The sequence below is a fragment of the Cavia porcellus genome, unplaced genomic scaffold (assembly GCF_034190915.1).
Source record: "Cavia porcellus strain 051 isolate PalLab524CR breed Dunkin Hartley unplaced genomic scaffold, mCavPor4.1 scaffold_16, whole genome shotgun sequence".
NCBI lineage: Eukaryota > Metazoa > Chordata > Mammalia > Rodentia > Caviidae > Cavia > Cavia porcellus.
Window position 1 is genome coordinate 28,773,817 of NW_026947499.1, and position 20,815 is coordinate 28,794,631.

The window sequence follows — 20,815 nt, forward strand, 5'->3', positions numbered from 1 at the left end:
GCTGTACCTTCTGTAGTTCTTCAGTTTCTCCTGAGCTGCTGGAGTCCACCATGCCCCTGTGTCATCCAGGTCCACCAGAGATTTCAACAGAATTTGCTGATGGAACTTTGGAGCTTCCCCTCTGTGGCTCTATTTTCTTTTCTTTTCTTTTCTTTTTTTAAATTTTATTTAAGGAGAAAAAGAAAAAAAAAAAACAGAAAAAGGGTACAAGTTATACAGAATTTCAGAAAAAATAAACAATAAGAAAGCACTAGTTAATAGATTACATATTGTAATCTTAGAAATAGTTGTTTGGGGCTGGGAACTTAGCTCAGCAGCATAAGCACCTGCCTTGCAAGCAGGAGGTCGTGAGTTCGATCCCTGGTACCAATAAAAATGAAAAAGACAAAAAAAAAAAAAAAAAGAAATAGTTGTTCAAGTTACAAAATTGAAGCATATTAAAGTGGACTTTCAAACAGTGAGACTGTAAACAGTTCTGTTCAGTGATCCAACAAAACTCAGTAATATGGTTATCTATCTTATACACTTAAATATATATGCAGTTGTATCCTTTAGAGCACCTTTTTTCCCTCTCTTTTGTACAATAACAATTACACATTTGGGGTTTTATTACTCCCACAGTTCTTATTACTTTTTTTGAAGAGAGTAAAACCAAATGTGACATAACAGAACAGAGTCAGTCAAATCAAAAGGATGGACATAATACATAATGTAAAAACAAAATACAAGGTGATCAACAATGATTACCATAATGCCTCTTGCTATCTTAAAAAGAATTGGGTATATCATCATTTATAATAAAATTGAACAAAACAGTAAAGAATAAAACCAAAACATTGGAGACATTACAGGACTTCAAAAGAAGATAATAGTCAACCAAAATGGGCGTCATAATGAATCTGATTGTCTTCACAGTTGTTGTCTATGCTTTCGAACTTGGTACTATCAAGCAAAACAGAATAAAGGAAAATCAGTCAAAACAAGATGGTGAGAGCAATACAGGGTTTCAAATCAAGTTAATAGGAAATCAAAGTGGGTTATTACAATATATCCTGCTATTTTTATTTATTTTTTCTTTAATTAAAAACATAAAAATAAAAAAGTAAATAATAAAAAAGGAGATTGAGATAAAAGAGGGCATAACAACAAAACAGCACAGGTCAAAACATAACCATTTAAGCAAAATAGTGTTTCACCACAAGATATCCCAACATAAAAGTACTTACCATAGTGTCTCTTTCCTTGAAATCTTTGAGTATAACTTTGTAGCACCAAACATATCAAGACAATGTAAAACCATTCAAGAGAATGACAGTATTACAGGGTATGTAGAACCAACTATCAGAAAATGAACAATGGTTTCTGTATAATCTCCTTTCTATAAAAGTTTTTGTTTCTATTATCACATATAATAAAATCCAATAAAATACAACCTGTTAAGACCGATGGAGACAGAAGAATAAAAGTTTGATGGACTTCAAAACAAGATGATACTAAATCAGCACTTAGCTATTATGATGTCTTGTTTTCTCCAAAATAGCTGTTCCTACCATCCAGCCTTCTCTGCCTCATTTCTGTTGAGCTCTTTTTCTGTCTTTAGTTGTCCGTTTGTCTTCTTCATTTCGCTTTCTGCTCCATTCATTGTGGCCTCTCTGCCACTGTTTCTGGAATCTTGGTATTTTTCTTTTTTAGAATATCCTGCACTATTCTCTGTAGAGTTGAATTGGTGGTTGCAAATTCCCCCAGTTCCTCTTTATCCTGGAAGCATCTTATTTTTCCATCAATTTCTAGGGACAGTTGTGCAGGATATATCAATCTTGGCTGGAGGTTATTATCTTTCAAAGCTTGTATTATTTCCCCCTACGCTCTTCGTGATTTGATGGTTTGTGCCGAGAAGTCTGCTGTAATTCTTCCCTTGTAAGTGATCTGTTTCTTGTCTTTGACGGCTTTTAATATTCTGTTCTTATATTGGATTTCTGGAATTTTGATTATTATATGCCTGGATGTAGCTCTGTTTGGGTTGTAGGTGGCTGGGTTCCTGTAGGCCTGAGTATCTTTACCTTTTGCTAAATTAGGGAAATTCTCCTGGATTATTTCTGTGAATAGCTTTTGTAGTTCACTTGTTTGTGTCCCTATCTCTTCTTTTATGTTCTTAATTCTTGTTATAGATCATATCATCTTCCAGCCTTTGTATTATTGCTGTTTGTTTCCTTGTTATTTTTAAGAAGTTTTTCATTTCATGCTCCCACATTACAAATCTGTCCTCCAGTTCAGATAATCTATCCTTAGTTTCTTTCAAGCTGTTATGCCACTTTTCGATAGAGTTTTTAGTTTCCTGGTAATCTCCTTGAACCTACTTCACATATTCTATGTTTTCTCTATTTTCTCCATCAAACAATTCTCCCCTTTTTTCTGTTCTTCCATTCCACCATCTGTTTTTTCTTGGGCGGTGCTTAGCATTTCTCTAACTATTCTACTTATTTCTTGCTTTATTTCATTAAATACTTCACTTTTGAACTCATCTATGAGGCTCCGGAGATACCTCTTTTTGTCTATTGGTGCCATGTCTGATATTGCATGTTTTCTGTCCTCATTCTCCTTTGCATTTACCTTTCCTGGATCAGGGTTCTCAGGATTGGGGACTGAGGACCCTTTCTTGTTGCTCCCTCTTCCCATACTTTTTGTTACTTCCATACAAGCATATATAGGAGACCCAGTTTCTTTCTTTGTAGATTACAGTTTGAATTGTGCCGGCTAGGTCTTCCCGCCCACTGCAGTGTACTAGGGAGACACAGACCTGGGCAGCCTCTCCTGGGCCTGCCCCTCCAGGTCAACCTACTGAAGGCTTCACTGCTAGGGTGTACCACCAGGTGCTGGGACCTGGTTTGGGCTAGCCTACTGGGTCTTAGTCCGCGGCGTCACCCAGGCCAAGTGCTCCGCACCAATCCCACTTGAGAGGGGAATATGCGACTAAAGTCACTGCAACATCCTATTCTGGCTAGTGTGCCCAGTCCCAGAATGTCCTCTTTTGGAGCCTCCTAGTCTATGGAAGGGTCCCCATTCCTCTCACTCACTGCAGGTCAATGCAGCTCCCCACCAGTCCTGCTCTCAACTCGGTTCACTGATTTCCACCCTCAGAGCTTTCGCGCGTCTCTCTCCCTGCTGTGCCGCTTTGGACACAGCGGCGGTGGCATGAAATTCAAATCGTGGCTTCCAGATGCACGGGTTCCAGCTTCAGCACTGAGATTTTATCTGTTCTGGTTATAGCACTGGGATTGCATTTCTAGTTGGTTTCTCTCAGCTTAATTCATTCCTGGGTCGGCAGGGTATATCTCCCCTTGCTTAGGACTCCTCACACCACACCATTCCAGGATTCTAAACTGGGTATCTCAGAGAGCCTCCGTAGCTGCTGTTATCTATCTGCCATGTTCTCCCTGTGGCTGTATTTTCAAAAATACCTGCTTTTGTAGCTCTGTTGTCTTTGGACTTGTGGTCACACTCCAATGGCCATATGCACTTGCATTTCCTATATGCCCAGGGTTGCTTATTGTCATCTCAGGAGGATTGTTCGGGTAGGAGCTAGTTGGTTCTTGCCAGAAGCAGAGGCTGGATTTGTACTTTATTTCAAAATAAAGCAAACATGATTTGTTGGTGAATTAGATATAGAAGACAGTGATGTCTTCTACTTGCTAGAGTGTAGGCAAAAGAGTAGAATCAGTGGTGATCATTCACTTTTCTTGCAAAAGGGAGAATGGTTATAGCTCAAAGATGACTGCTGAGGGTGTATGTACAGTAACTGCAGTATAGTAGGAGGATATAGAAATCAAAGGTTTCATTTAGATGTGTTAAATTTCATACACTTTCTATATATTCAACTGGAAATGTCAAATACATGGTTGGATATTTGAAATCTTGAGCTCATGGGTAGCAGATTGAGTCCTCAGAATATAACTGGTATTTGAAACTACAGGGCTAAAAAGCTTTGTCCAGGGAGAGTATGGCTTTCACAAAGTGCTGTCCAACAGTGTTCTCAGAGATACTTTGGTGTTCAGAGGTCAAGCAGAGGAAGAAGGACAACCTGCAGTGGAGATCAAGAAGCAGGAACAGGACCAAACCCCTGGCAGTGCAATCTCAGGAGTCACAGGAGCAGGGTGCATGGATAGCAGGGGTATACAGCTGAGTTCAGAGCCAGTCAGGAGTAGGTGGAACAAAGTGCAAAGGGAAGGGCCTGGAAGCAAGCCCAGCAGAAGCCCTGCGAGAGCTGTGGACCAAAGGTGACTGCCCTCAGGGCCATGGGTATGTCGGCTGCATGGTCAGCCTTGGTCTGTGGCTCCATCAGAGGGGAAGGGACAGCACCATCAGTGACTGTTCATTACTTAGGCAGCATTCCTGTGGCTATGGACCCCACATGCCTGCTCAGGTGTCTGAGCAACCTGACTCCCAGAATCTGAGGTGGTTTGGGCTATGTGTATGTTGCAATAAGGATGTTCTGTTTCAAACTACTTGATAGTTGATTTCATGTTCTTTAGTTGGTGGTCTTAGTGATAGTAGAAAAATAAATGCTAGCTAGGCATGGTGGTTGTACATCCATAATCTCAGCACTAAGAAGGCTGAGGCAAGAGAATTTCCACAAGTTCAAAGCCAGCCTGAGAGTCTATCTCAAAAAAAAAAAAAAAAAAAAAAAAAAAGAGCTGGCTTACAAATAGAGACACTCTAGTCTTTTTTTCTTTTTCTCTTGACTGTAACAAAGTTTTATTAAAACTAGGAAAAGAAATGGGTTCTATATAGAGAGTAAAAGATGTATGTTCTACAGTGTGAAGATGGGCCACCATGGATAGAGAACAGTTACTAAAACTCAGTAGTGACTGCTCTTGTATCACCTACTCCTCAGGCTGATGTCAGATCTGGGACAACTATAGAAACCTCCAGTTCTCACAAGAAGTCTAGTGCAGGGCCTTGGGAAGTATTCCACATGTATGTGTTCAGAATTTTGTAATTAACAGATCACATGTACTTCACTAGCCAGCTTTGCCTTACTCTAACCTCCTGTCTCATTTCCCTCGGAGAGACACAAATCTCTCAGGGTACTGAGGTTATAGAGACTTCTGTCTTCTGTAGCTTCTTCTAACTGCAAGGTGCTGTGGGCCCTACCCACTGGGAATCATGTGCTTTCCAATGCTCTTTGGATATTGTGGCTTGTTGGCTGAGTCAAAGGGAAAAATCTGTCAAAAAATAATGAGAAAAGAATTAGTGACCATTGAGCTGCCTGTTTGATGGGAGCAAGAAATTTTACTATCAGTCCAAATATGATAAGCAGGTCATATTTCTACACTTCTTACAGAGAACAAAATACGGCAAAGAAGGATAAATTATCGAGAGCATGAGAGCAATAGCCTTAGGAAGATCCAATTAAAAATGGAGCCTCAATATAGGTCCCCATTTAAACTATGTGAATTAGAGTCACTAGTAACTGTGCTTACCTGTACCCTGAGCTATATGGAAGTCTTGCTTTTTGAAGAGAAGAGCCTTGAATCTTCCAGAGGTTCTACAGAATAGCTTGCTTCTTAGTCCTTTGAAAATTCTAGTGACCATTTCCCATGTAGAATTTTTATAGCTTGTCATTGCATTCCTTGAAGGACAACCAGAATCATTTCTCAGGCACTGGGAATAAGGATACAGTTTTAAAAAGCTTTAAAGCTGTCCTTCTTGCCTCTCTGTCAGCTTTTTTAATTTCCCAAGGAATTTTAGACATGTCTCTTTGGGATTCCTTACAATATGTAAGTGCAATCTGCTTGGGAAGATGGACTGGCTCTAAGAGTTGTAGAATCCTGCTTGTGTTTTAAAGATGATTGCTTGTTAGTCTGCAGAGTCCTTTCCAGATTGCTGCATGGGCATGTAATACCAGAAAGACATATTTGGAGTCTTTATAGATCAGTGATAAATAGCTTCACCACCATTGGTATAGTTCTATAGCCTAAAATCAATGCCTGAGTAAAAGCTATGAGCTCTCCCTTTTGAACAGAGTTCCCTGGGAGAAGTTGATCTCACTGGCCAATTGGGAACTGACAACTGCATAACCTGCCTTTTGATGACCTTGGGCAAAGCTACTTTCATCAGTGAACCACGCCTCCTCAGTGTCTTGAAGGGAGAGGGCACTGATGTCCTGCCTGGCTGCATAGGTTTGAGAGATTACTTGTTTAGAGTGGCAAATTTCTGGCCCTGTATCAAAGAGGCATGATTAGCAATAGTGCTAACCTCAGGGTTGTCTAAGACCCTGGCCTCATACTTGGCAAGCTGTCATCATGTTAACCACAAGTAATCTTTGGTCTCAAGAATCACTCTGACTTAGTGGGGAGTCAGGAATTCTAGTTTTTGTCCTAAAGTTAAGTTTTCATCTTCCTCCATTAGCACAGCTGTAGCTGCTACTGCCCTCAGTCAGATGGCCATCCAGCAGCTACTTTCTACCTTTTTGAAAAGTATGCCACTGGCAAACTCTGGTCTCTTCCTTTGTGTTCTTGTGCTCTGCTCTAAGAGTTACCTTTTTTGTTCCTCAGGTCAGAGTATCAGACTCAATTCCCTTTATGAAGACAGTATTGTAGTTTTGAACAGTATTTACTTAAGAAACTAGAATTGTCTGTATAGCTGGAATTTGGCTATTCATGGAAACTTACATAGAATGAGCATTTGTTTAACCAGATGTTAGTTTGCTCTATAGATCAAACTATAGTCTATGGGAGCATAGACTTACATCTTATTATACCTGTGTACAATGATATTAATTCCATGAAAGCTCACTATAGCTTGAGATTTTTCATAGATCAAGGCAGAAACCTTTACCTTTCATTCAGTAAATCTGTTTTAGAATTCTAGCATTTGGCATTAGCTTTTGAACCTACCTAAAATAAAACACAACTAAGCCCCAAATCCCTTATTTTCTAACTCTGCTCCAGAGTTTACTGTGTGGTTCCCATTACCTTGCAGTTGACATGTGAAGCTGGCATGGTGCTCATCTCTAGGAACCTGCTTTGCTGAGTTGACTTGGGATGGGTCAGCTCTGGCCCTTTGGTAACACCAGCATTGCTGGATTGGTGCTGCTGAGGCCATCTCTCCTCGAGTGAATATTAGCTCACCTCAGGCTCCCTGCTTTTATGTTGAGCTTTACTGTCTGTTCCAAAGGATTCTGTTCTAAGCCCTTGTAGTAATTCAAGTGTGAGTTTCAGCCATCACTGTGCCACAGCCAGGCCGAGGCTCTTCAGGACAGTTAGGATGATCCCAGTCACGTCCCAATACATAAACCAGCTACTCTTACTTAGGACCTCAGTGTTTCACATTCCTATCCCCCATCCTCCAAACACTCCTGAGCTCTGTCCTTATCTGTATCAGAAATTCTGATAGGATTTACTAGTTTTGATTCAAAACTATCAAAGCCACTCTATAAGTTAAAAAGATAACTTAGTTCTGTTTAGTGTATGTTGTCTCCTGTACTGGTCAGTCCCACCTCTTTTGATTCCAGCATGAAAGTCAATATAGTTGAGTGGCTGACTGTTAGAAACATGTTTTCTTCAAATAAATCATATGTGGAAATGTCATTATGTTGGAGATACTATCATCTGCCTTTGAGCTCCATATTTCATTTATGTTTCATTTTGACTTTTGTATTAAAAGCATTTCTGTAAATAAATAGGAACAATTTTCTGATCTAGGGTCTTCTGTTACCAGTTGGGACTATTTCCATATAAGGCAAATATTTCTATAATACATTTTGTATTTAACCTATCTTAATACCAACTAGATTAATTAATTTAAATTTAGTATTTGAAATATAGCATTAGAAGTAACCTCTGTGTTAATATGTTTGCTGGTATTTCTTTTTAATTAAATTTGTTGGTAAGTATAGCTATACATTCTGATCACTTTCATCACAGGGAATTTCATCATAGGGATACCTGTACATGATGTATCTTGATTCCTCTTTTTTTCTCTATTCCTTCCCCTCCCTTCAACTTCTCTTCCCCTCCTTATTTACAAAGCATCTTTTCCATTTTATCCTTATTTTCTCATTTTTTTCTTTTCCTTTCTTCCCTGCCCCAGTTCTCCTTTCTTTTGAACAATTTCTCCCTCTTTCACAATATCTATTGTATATTTGATTCTTATTTACACTTTTAGTTTCCTCACACCAGAGAGACAATGTGATTTTTACACGTGTGTCCTTTGGGGGAAAAGGAACACTTTTCCACAGCGTAGACTGTTATAGCTACCATGGAAATCAGTCTGGAGATTCCTCAAGAAACTAGAAGTAGAGGTCCCATTTGACCTATCTATTTCCCTTTTTGATATTTTCTGAAAAGAATTAAAAACATCATACCATGGCAATATATGCACATTCATATTTATAGCAGCACAATTTGTAATATCTAAACCTTGGAAATAACCCAAGGACCTGTCAACAGAGGAATGGTTAAAGAAGATACAGGTTTTTTTTTTAAATACAGTGGAGTACTACTCTGCACGAAGAAGGATAACCTTGAGATATTTCTAGTAAATGGATATACCTTGAGACCATACAAGTAAAATACATTGGACCCATTAATATTTTTATAGTTCTGAAAAACTATTGTGTGTGTGTGTTGGTGTGTGTGTGTTACTGGGCAAAGAAGCCTGGACATTTGCACTGAGCTACATCCTCAGCTCCACATTTTTTTTTTTTTTTTTTTTTTTTTTTTTTAATTGTAAGCCAGGGTCTTGCTAAGTCACTGAGGTGCCCTGGCTGGCTTAAACTTACAATCTTTTTGCTCAACTTCTCAAAGTACTGGGATTACAGGCATCACCACCACATCCGTCCTGAAAACAATTCTTTCATCTAGGTATTAACTCCTTCCTAAAATATTTATTTGCTTCAGTTGATTTTTAGAAATCAACTGACTATATTGATTGTCGGGAATCCTGAAAATATTTTTTTCTCCTGTTTTGAAACACTGTAACTGAGTGAGAACAAACCCCATCATAACTCAAAGCTGAATTACAGCCAAATTTAAATTATTTGTGCTTTGAGAAGAGAATTGGCAAGGACAAATGGTCCATGGCTGTGTGTTGTAAGATAATTGTAACCATGGTAGTGTTTGTTTTCTAATGTTATGTGTTGCTATTTTTTAGTGATGAGGTTGGTCATAGATAAAAACCCCATTTGTATGTTTCTAGTTAAATTTAAATCATTCCAACATCATTATTCCAACATTAGAGGTAGTCATTTCCTGTGGAATTGCTGGCTTGGTAATTTGCTTTATCTCGTGTGGAAGTGGTTTCTTGCCTCGATTACTTGTGTCTCTAAATAAAGTAAGTTTTCAGGAAAATGTATTCTAACAGTGATATCTCTTAAAAATCCAGATAAAGGAGTATGAGAAGCTTGATAGTGATAACGACCGCCTGTGTAGAAGTCGGCAGATTTATGACGCCTACATCATGAAGGAGCTTCTTTCTAATTCACACGTAAATATTACTTCTTGTTCAGTTGCTTTTGTATGACAACTGCAAGACTGCTTCAGTGGTTCCAGATTGAAGTCAGACAATAGGGAGATGTTTAAAAATTTTTGAATGCATATTCAGGGCAGAACCTATTTCTTTTTTCTTTATTCTGTCAGGTGCTTATTTTGGATACACAGTATCTCTTGCATCACAGTTACTTCATATATTTTTATACCCTGCTGCTTTTATTACAAAAAATTAATGAAATCATTAATTTAGAAAATCTCAATTCTAGACTTTTGGAAGGAAGTTAAGCTTTATTATTTTCTTTTTTATCTTTTTTTTTTTTTTATCGGTACCTGGGATCGAACCCACTACCGCCTGATTGCAAGGCAGGTGCTTATGCTACTAAGCTAAATCCCCAGCCCCACTGTATTATTTTCAATCTAGTTATGCTTTAACAATTAAGTTAATCAACTGACAAATATAAATCTTGAATTTTTTAAATAAGAATTATAATTACTATGTTAATTTTGTTCATCAAGTTAAATAATGGTTTTCCTTGAAAATCTGATAAACAGTCTAATTTGACCAACCATTAGTTAAACTCAGCTCTTAGGAAATTATTTTACCACCAGTAAGTAGAATAATTAATAATGAACATTTACGTGTAAAAGTCTATGTATTAATGTTGTATTTTCTAGAAATGGACTAACAGTCCTGGCCTACTCTGTCATGTACAGGGACCACTAGCCACCAGTGGCTATCAGAATTTGTTAGTTAAATCAGATGAAATTATACTTCCTTGATTCTCCTGAGCTACATGTAACTCAAGTGCTCCATAACCCCATGTACCATGGCTTCTTTATGGGATGGCACAGGAACACAGCATTTCTGTCATGGCAGAAAGGTCACAAAAGTGATGCACGGTAGTGCTTCTGCCTGTGATGGGTGATTACAGTGCTGCTACTTGAGTAACTGTGGCTAACGATGACACCTCTCGTAGCTCCATTGTTTCACTGTTCTTTGGACTCATGTTTCTTGCACACAAAAAAATTCTAAGCTGGAACTAACTGTTGATCCCAGTGCTTCCCTGTCATGCTGGAAAGGAGTGAGCTCTTAGAGAAGGCCAGTTGTTCACAGCAACTAAAGGGGTTTTGGCAGCGTGGTGTGGTATTAAAGCTGTTCTTATCTGGGCAAGGTGGTGCACACCTGTAACCTCAGTACTCAGAAAGTTAAAGCAGGAGTATCGCTACATGTTCGAGGCCAGCATGTGCTGCAACATGAGTTCAAGGCCAGCCTGAACTGCTGAGCAAAACCCTGTCTCAAAATAAAGCTGTTCTTACTGTGCATTGGTAAGGAGGGTGTAATTTGAAATTTTAGGGAGGATAAGTTTGTAATTCACATCTCTGGAAGTATCATTCTGCTTGCTTCAGCTCTGCTCTGCCAAAGCTGTAGTGAGATTTTCTTGAACCAGAATTTTTTAGCACTGTGGCTTGGCTCTGAAACCTGCCATTTAATTCTTAGGCACATGCTCATTCATTCATTTTCTCTGTTATGGGAGACATTTTTACATTTGTATAACTTTTACCAGCCAATGGAGGAAAGTGTGCATTAGGTGATGGTAGAGTTATTTAACCTTTATACTCACAGTAACCTCGGCCTCATGTGGGATTAGATGTCTCAAAGAGACCCTGTTGTGCTACTGTCACTCTGGGCACATTGACTGAGAACTCTGGACATCCAGATGGATAAATACGTGTGATTTCTCTACAAACAGATCTTAAAGAACACATACTAATATAATTACCATATATTACCATTTAGTAATTGTTGTATTAAATTGTCTGGTATGATATTGTATTATGTACAGAGATTTCTTACATTTCGTTCTTACTTAAAAAACATGCTTTTGATTTTTGAAAGCCATTCTCAAAGCAAGCTGTAGAGCACGTACAAAGTCACCTGTCCAAGAGGCAAGCGACATCAACTCTTTTTCAGGTAAGATAAGATTATCCCATTGGGATTTGGTGACATTCTTTCTTTGCGTGCAAATATACTAGAAAAATTACTTTGTAAGACCATTACATCACCTAAGCTGAAGCTTAGTATGACTTGCATTGAGTACCTTTCAGACTCAGGCTTTGCCTGAAAAGAACTACTGAAGCTTTCTAGCAACAAATGTTATGTGCTAGAAATCAAGTTATTGAAGAAGAAAGCTTTCCTTGTGTAACACTTTAATCTCTGTAATGTTCAGAGACTTTACAAGATTTATTTTGTAAGATAATGGGACTTGCAGTGATTTTCCAGAATCAAGAGTGAATGCTCAAATAACCTTGAGTCAACTGAGGAATTGTATTTGACCTTCACCATTTATATCCTGAGTATAATACAGTTGTACAGATTTAAATAATAAGACTCAGCTAAATGTACAACTAATAAGCCTACATATTTGCTATTGTTTAGATCAACAGAGGTTCTCCTCTTCGTCAAAGCCTTTTGCATCCTGTGTTTTCCATAGAGGAGCAATGATGTTTGCAAGGACATATTCTCCAATAAATAATATGCTTTTTATGTTTCTTAGACGCAAAGGAATGCCACTGAGGAATGTAATGATTTTCATAAGTGAAAATGATCAATTTGTTCTTTTTTGAATCATTCATCTGCAGTCAATTGATTTTTGATTTAATGTTATATGATAGTATTTATGCAAAATGAAGTTGATCGTTCTACAGAAAAAACACCATTTTACCTGTTAGAACATTTGGACAGTATTAAGTTGTGTATTACTCTTGTCAAAAGCACTAGATAGACTTGTCTGTAGAGGCCTGTGGGTTCTAAGCTTGATCTCTGAAGTGAGATGGCCCCAGTTATGTTTCTGCTGCAGTTTTCTGACTCCATGTTCTCACCTGTGAAGGGGAGGTGCCCTCAAGGCCTCCCCCTCGGAATTCTGAGATCTGGTGAGGAAAAGTGCACATGGGCTTCTTTGCCCTAGGCCTACCTACCCAAATGCTCCCCACTGTTAGCTGTTAGTGGGTATCTTTCCGTCAAAAAGTACAATGTGAATATTTGCTTTTTTTATCTCTGTATTTCTACCTCAGAATTTCATTTGTCAACTGACTTTGCTATGACATGCCGATAGCCCTGTAGTCATTGACATCTAACATTGTTAAATTGTACCTTATAGTTTATGCTGTGTTAGTCAGTTCTCCATTGTCCTATGTAAATAAAAATGGGTATATTTAGCCAGTTTGGAGACAAAGTCTAAGATCAATTGGCCTGGTCAAGTCAGCCTCTGAAGAGGGTCCCCTTGAGCTTGTTCGTGGGGGTATGGCATCATGATAGGAGCATGGAAGGAGAGATGACCTGGAGAAACAGAAAGCCACAGAGATAAGGGAAGGACTGGGCTTATTCTTTTGATTATCCTGTTTCTAGAGATACATTAATCTATAAAGTAGGTTGAAGTTTATAGTAATAAAAATGTTCCCCAAGTAAATATTTTTTATTAAATTCATTTTGTCATCAAGCTTAACTTTAGAATTAAGTGTTTGCATAGGTACACTTGGTAGTAGAGGCCAGAAAGGTCCTGGTTCTTGTTTGGATGCCAAGAAGTTCTTAAGGTACCCTTCTAAATGAGATCTAGCTTATTTGCCTCCACCTCCCCTTTTTGTGGTTCTGGGCATTAAACCCAGAACCACATCCGCAACCCTTTATTAAAAAATTTTTAATAAGACAGGGCCTCACTAAGTTGCCAGGTGCCCAGACTGAGCTTGACTTCATGGTCCTCCTTCCTCAGCCTCCTAGAGTGCTTGGATTTACAGGCATGTACCACCATGCTTGGCTTCTCCTTTTACAGATTAAGAGAACAGAGGACCTGAGAAAGGAGCAAGTGCTCATAATCCTACTGCCACCTCTGGTTCTTGCACTGCTCCCTGAGTATGTTGGTGGCTCTTTCTGCTGAAGCAATGCAGCGAGCTGGTTAGGAATTCCCAGAGACTGTTATTTTTACTCTTTAGCAGACAGTATGGGATATTTGACTGAATATGAAAGAAAAATACTAATTGATGTAATTGCTTTTATAAATTAGTCTGTAATACATAAATTTAGCATTTTTATAGACCTTTAAACAACTGATCTGCTTAGTATCTTCAAGTCTACAGAACCTTTTGTGACTTGCAGAGGACTTGGCTAGGATAGATGTGGCGTGGTGCCATGGAATCCTGGTGACTCAGAGCTGGAGAGGACTTCAGAGAGTTCAGTTTCCCTTTATACCAAGGAGGGAGCCAATTTCATGTGGCTTCAGGGGCCAGTCTCAGAGCCTTCTCCACACAGCAGTAGCCCTGTGAGGGGAAGGAGAAGAGGTTGGTATGTTCCCAGGGAGCCTCCTTTGCCAGTGTAGTTTCTTGTCTGCATCAAGAAATGAAATTCCCAGAAGTCTGGTCTTCTTGGTTTCTGAGGTCTTTTACTCTTACTCTGGTACATGCCATGATTGGTTGTTCTTTTTGTAAACATTCAGGATGATCCATAAAGTCACCAAAAAATTTTATGTTTTGCATTGTTCAGCAAACTTGGGTTGTCAAGATGTTTTCCAAAAAGATCTCACTGACTCTCAATTCAACTGTAAAAGAGTGCCTTACTTGATAATTTCATTGTTCCTGTTTGAAAGCTGCTCCCCTGAAACAGTTGGTGCTGCTTATTTGGTAATGGGTAAAATGGCACAGAACTGCAGTAGATTGCAGTTACTCTGAGGGTGAAAGCACTGTGCACATGAACCAGGAGCCTCTGGCTTCATCTCCATTAGCCATGAGCTTGCTCAGAGATCTCAAGGATGCTCCTGCCTGCAGTCCCAGAGCCTCCTCAGCAAGAGGCAGAGTGAGATTAACTCTCCTTCCTGGTTACCTTTAGTTCTATGATTGTAGGATGTAGAAAGTCAGTGAGTAAGACAGCCAGTTAAAATAACTATGGATTTATTTGCTTTGAGTTTTTAAAACTCAGTATGAATATAGATTACAAATGCTTTTAGTAGTTTATAACTCAGAGGACACACTACAAAATGAAAATACAGGGCACCCCTTTTCAAAAATTATCACGAATTTTTAAATAGTGATAGAGGAGCATTAAACACAATGCCAGGATCTTCAGAGTTACACACCCATGAAGCTGGCCCTGGTCATTTAAGAAATGTCTGTGACTTGCCTGGAGCCATGGTAGGCAACAGGGATGCAGTGATCTATGGTACAGACCATGCCCCTATCTTCATGGGACCTAGTAGTGGAGATAGCTATGAAATAAATATTCCCTGATGATGATTCTCCTAGTGAAAACTGGATAGGCAGTGCCAAGGACAAGGACATGGTGCCCTGGGGGTGCATCTCTGAACCTCACCTGGGCTGAGTCACTTAAGTTTGTATACTTCACTTTAATTTAGTTATGTTTATACAGTGTGGGATTTCTTTTCCATCCTTTCCAGCCATACATAGAAGAAATTTGTGAAAGTCTTCGAGGCAACATTTTCCAAAAATTTATGGAAAGGTATGTGATTTTATATACATATATGTATATATACATAATGCAATTTTATATACACATATGTATATATACATAATGGCCGTGACCTGTGTCTCAGCCTTTGTGTTAGACTATTTCCTCTATACTTTATAACTTGGGGTTTTTATAGCTCTGCATCCCTTTTGTCTTCAGTTCTTTAGCTTCAGTTGATCTAAAATTTAAATAGACAAGGGAACCTATGTTTTAAAAGTATTTTACTGGGAGGCCTGTGCTAATGCCAGGATGGCTGTAATTTATCAGATTCATTTCTTTGGATTAGGGAGGCATAGCTCTCAAAGGTAGACAAGCCTGAACACCTTCCTTCATGTACCGATGAAATTTAAGGGCATGAAAGTGTGTTAATGATTGTTTGCCCCATTAAAATACATAACAATTCTGTTTCTGTGGGTTACTCAATGCACAGAAGTGTTTGTCATATAACATTCTGTGATTTGCTGGTGGTATCTGAGGAAACGTTTGTCTCGTGTACTGTGTGGACACCCACCCATCAGTTCTTGTGTGGGGCATCCCTCTGACAGTACACTGTTGGAATTAGACTTCCTACAGATACTCTCCCTTCACTCTGACTATCCGTCTCTCCCTAAATGGGCCCATTTCTAAACAGATGACGCAATGAGTGTGTCTCATTGCTAGTGATGCGTGCAGCTGCTCAGTAATTATAGTTAAAGAATAGACACTGCTTTTCTGTAGTTTTTGTCTCCATGTATTCACAGGGCTAAAACAATTAAAAACTGTGTTGTGATTCTACTAGAGTTCAAGAGATAATTTTATCTTGGAGTGGAGTCAATACTTTGGAAAAGGAATATGCCTGCAAGTGATTATATTCTTCTGAGTCACAATGGAAATGGCCAGAAGGCAGCACAGGAAGGCCGAGGAAAGGGCTGCTGGGTCTGGACTAGCTTCCAGTGCTCTCAGATCTGTGATTGCCCACTTCTTGGGTCACCCTTGTGTTCATGTGATCCTTGGGAGATGGGAGAGATGTGCTAATCCAAAGCCAGGAGGCAGGTCTTCCCCTGATGGGTCGTAACGCCAAAGTACATCCTTCTGCCAACCCCAGGCTAGCTAATGTGTAGCCTTTTCCCTCCCCAAGTTAGCTGTCCCCGGTTCCAGAGTATGCAGGGGAAGGTGCTTGCATTTCAGGAAGCATGCAGTACCCTCCAAGGGTACTGTAAAGAGGGTCAAGGCACCCACGATTCCTTACCACAGCTCTGAGCACCAGGGTCTGTGAAAAAGTCGTATACGTGAGTCGTGAGTCCCGGGAAGTTCAGGGATACACTACAGATTTATAAAAATGGGAGACACCCAATGGCTGCTCCTGCAAGTACATGCCAGGAGAACTTGGAATTTCTCAGAAGATAATGTTAATTCACCACCTCATGGAGATGTTAGGAAAATCAATGAAATGCTCTTTAAAAATCACAAAGAGTTCTTATTTTGAGTTTTAATCTTATTAGCATTAGAAGTATTTGTAAAGGCTCCATATTTTTTAAAGTCCTATTAATTGAAATTTATAGGGAATTTTGGTAGTTGGGTGTTCTAGGCTTTCTCTGTGACACACTTTGTAGATATTCCTTCTGTCCTTTCTCACTTTGTTTTCCCCTTTTTTCCCTTTTTTTCACTCTTAAGTACAGTAAATTCTGTGTCTTTGTAAGAAGTCATGCGAGAGGCTACGTGAGATCCAGTTTTCACAAAGAAGTCTCTGCTTTTAAGGAGAATTCATTTAGGACTCTTTTTTTTTTCCTTTCATCTTTTCTTTCTCTTTATGTCTTGTACCTTTCCCTACCTTTCTGCCTTGCTCTCTCTCTCTCTCTCTCTCTCTCTCCCTCCCTCTCTCTTTCTCTTTCTCTCTTTATATATGATGTTGAGGATCAGATTTGGGCCCTTGTACATCCTAGGCAAGTGCCTTAGCACTGAACTATATCCTCAACCCCATAGTGTGCATTTATTTTGAACATTTATTTAATAATTAACTTACAGATATTTTGCTCATTAATTAAAAAGCAATCAAAACATCGTATTAACTAGATATTGGTAGTTATTTTTATCAATCTATGGTTGAAGAAAATACTTGCTGAGCAGTTTAGAAGCATGTCAGGGTGACACTGAATCTTGGGGTACTAATCTGAGGGCTTCCATTCCACATTGTATCTGCGAAACAATGCTAAATTTCGATTAAGGAGCCTAGGAGAAAAAAAGAAAAGAAGCCTGGAGCCTGTTCATCTGGGTTCACATGGGCTCCACCCTCTCTCTTACCATGTGACCTTGGCCAAGCCACTTGGTATTTGGCTGCCTGAATCTTATGCACTGTATGATGGGATCCCAGTAGTACCTGTCCTTAGAGCTGTAAGAAGGAGCAGATGTGCATGATCTGGCACATGGTAAGCACAGTATTTTAGTGCTTACTACTCTTATTAAAGTTATCTATAAACATTAATTTTTTGATTATTTAGATCTACACTGCCCAGTACAGTAGCCACTAGCCACGTAAGATACTGTGTGCTTGCTGGGCATGGTGGCACATGCCTGTAATCCTAGCACTCTGGAGGCTGAGGCAGGAGGATTGCTGCAAGTTCAAGAGCAGCTTGGGCTACACAATGAGTTCAAGGCCAGCGTGAACTATGCAGCAAGACCCTGTCTCAAAAACAAACAAACAAGACTCTGAGCAAGTAAAATGCAACTAGTCAAAATTCAAACGTACTATATGCAAAAGATACACTAGATTTCAAAGATCTTTGTATAAATTCATATGGGGTATGTGGATAAATTCATATTGATTATGTGTTGAAATGATCATTTTTTCATCCATTGGGTCAATGAAGTACAGTATGCTATATATGTGACTTGTGTTACCTCCCTGTTGCATAGTACTAAATCAGATAGAAATGTCAGCATAATTTATGACAGTTAAGGGAGATCTGAATCTTTCATTTGATTTGTAAAGTAAAGCAGTGATGAATGTTTTGTGAAAAAATGCTTGAGATAACTTGCCCTATTTGAGAACCAATACAAGTAATGCAATTCTAGTTTATTGTTCTACATGTACAGTTAATTTAATATTTCACTTCTCAGTAATTATTTGTGTTCTCTTTTAGTGACAAGTTCACTAGATTTTGTCAGTGGAAAAATGTAGAATTAAATATTCATGTGAGTATCATCTTTTTATTTTTTTTTCTTAAATTAAAAATTCTTTGGCTGGGGTCTGGGGATTTAGCTCAGTGGCATAAGAGCCCGCCTTGCAAGCAGGCAGTCGTGAGTTTGATCCCCGGTACTGATTAAAAAAAAAAAAAAAAATTCTTTGGCTGAACCTCATGAGAAAATATTCTAGAGCCTACTCCCCAAGGGTACACCGCCTAAGCGGATGTCCTCCGTGTAGTTCTGTGGCTTCAAACCCCTCCTCCCTGGCATTGTTGGAGTTTGAACTGTCTTCACACTGATAGATGAATGTGTGTATTTATGTATGAAAGGCTATTTTGAGCAGTAATTGATTGACCCTTTAACAAAAATAGTAGTCAAAATACAAACCTTAATACAACTTCTTGTCTTTTTCCATTCTTACCAAGTCCCTTTTCTTTTTCACGTTATCAAGTGTGATAACAAAAATTGAATGTAATAATAAAAGAATAGTGTCGCTTAGTAGTACAAGGTTTTTTTACTATTATTTGAAGAATGACAAAAAGCAGTCTTGAAACACAGGCGGCTTCCTAGCATGTTCCTCGGTTTCCTCAGCATCAGTACCTCTGGGCTGTCATCTTTCCTTCTCTGCAGCTGCACGTTTCCTCCTGCAGCCCTTCTGACCCCTTCACCAGCTCCCTCTCATAGGCTTGCCGCTGGGCCAAAAAATCAAAATTCAATGAATTGATCAGTTCATTGAATTTCCTGTCTCTCTCTTCCTTCTCTTCCTCCCTTCCTTCTTTGATTTTACTCAAAACAGTACTGTTGGAAGAAGAATTTTCTTTAACCTCCTTTTCCACCCTATGTCCTGGCAAGACTTAGGAAGAGGCTATGACACACATTTTAAAAATCCCTAACGTCTCTCATGGATCTTCTTTGTCTCTGCTCTGTGGGCAGACCTCGGGTGCTTGCAGACTGAACATCACCTGTGCAGTCTGGGGATCAGCGCTGGCTGATGTAGTATAGGATAGAAAAAATAAGGTACGTGAAAAGGAGACAAGGAAATCATAACTTTAAAAATTGTACTTATAAAAGGACTTTAGCATTCAGTAGTCAGCCAGGGTTACCCACGGCTATCCCATGTTAGCATTCCTTTGGTGAAGTTTAGACTTTTTTCCTACCAGACCCATTATACCCCCAAAGAATACCAAAAGTCTATAAATTGACTTAATTAAAAAATAAGGAACAGGAGCTTGATCCAAGATAAAGGAGCAGGTTGAGCAAACCCAGAAAAATATTTAAATTAACTATTTGTTAAAATTCACCCATATCTGTAAAATGGGCTAATGTCCCTTCGAGGGGTAGGCCACTTTTTCCCAGGCTTTTCTACTGTACATACATACATACATATCCCAAACTGAAATGTGTATCATTTCTCTGAACCCTGTAACTATACTCTTAAGTGCATCCTAAAATCTTTGCTAATAAATCCTTGTCATGTCTCTTACTGCTGTGTCCTAAAAATTTTTCCACAGTGAGAGTCACCAAACCTCCTACAGAAGAGTGGGTTAAGTTCCTTATTTTAGCATCAAAAATTTCTCAGATCCAGTACCAAGGTGATACTCTATGATGCTTCAAGTGTTGTGTGGGGAACCCTGAATCTTCACCCTGCATTTGCCAGGATACATCAGCAGTAGACATTTGCGATTGTCTGATGGCCCCTTGCCATGAATATAAGATTCGCTATCTGCCTTTGTGGCTTCTAATGCTATTAAAACTACCCAAGCACTGGAGCATTATTGAATGAGCAATTGCTGAAAAAAGGAAAGTGCCAATGAATAAAGCCTCTTTATGTTCCTTGCTCACATTTGGTCTTGTTTCATGCTCACATGTCCAGCACGAGTCCTCTTTCTTTGCTGATGTTATCAGTAAGAAATTCACATGGCCAGCATCTGTTGGGTTTTCTGATCAGCCAGTCACTGTCCTGAAGATAAAAATGCCCTTGACCTGGACTTTCATCTTCTATCCTGAGAGTTCCTAGAATTGTTGAATTGTTCCAAACTTTAGGGTTCACATGGCTGAAGTTGCTTCTCATTTCAACTAGAAATCCCACATATGCTAATCTCAGGGTATCGCAGTCTAAGATTTATAAGAGTAGAAAAAAGCCAACCAGCTGACTTGGCTCTCACTTTGTCCTCATCCCATTTGCCTCTACTTTGTGCCTCATGTCTTTGCACTGTGCAGTGGAGGTTACAGACAGTCTAACCCCCCTGTGCATTGCATCATGCAGTTTAAGCAGTTAGCTGTGCAAGAGGTCAATGCCCATATCCAAATTGCTCATGTATTTTGCATGAAAACAAATCTTTGTACTGATACGACTTTATGTGACTTCATGTTGTCATTTTGCACTTTGATTTCGCAGTTAACCATGAATGATTTCAGTGTACACAGGATTATTGGACGAGGAGGATTTGGTGAAGTATATGGTTGCAGGAAAGCAGACACTGGAAAAATGTAAGCCTTCCATCTTTATACATTTTACCAGAACTGTTAACATGATTTTATGTTTGCACCCATAGAAAATCCCTATACAGAAACATGGAAGTCCGTGATCTTTCTCTGGAAACAATTTGTCACAGAAAGAAATAGTCTATGCTGTTGAGCACAGTGAATG

At 39.1% G+C, this 20,815-nt stretch overlaps 1 protein-coding gene across 2 annotated transcripts in view; it reads left to right on the forward strand.

Moving 5' to 3' along the window:
* The window catches only part of Grk3 (G protein-coupled receptor kinase 3), a 146,467-nt gene that overhangs the window by 77,057 nt on the left and 48,595 nt on the right, over positions 1-20,815 (forward strand). For both annotated transcript variants that reach the window (XM_063226036.1, XM_063226037.1), the window contains exons 4-8: positions 9,385-9,486; positions 11,389-11,463; positions 14,933-14,994; positions 18,123-18,174; positions 20,564-20,655. In XM_063226036.1, the coding sequence (XP_063082106.1) occupies positions 9,385-9,486; positions 11,389-11,463; positions 14,933-14,994; positions 18,123-18,174; positions 20,564-20,655 (383 nt within the window). The remainder of the gene's footprint in view (positions 1-9,384; positions 9,487-11,388; positions 11,464-14,932; positions 14,995-18,122; positions 18,175-20,563; positions 20,656-20,815) is intronic.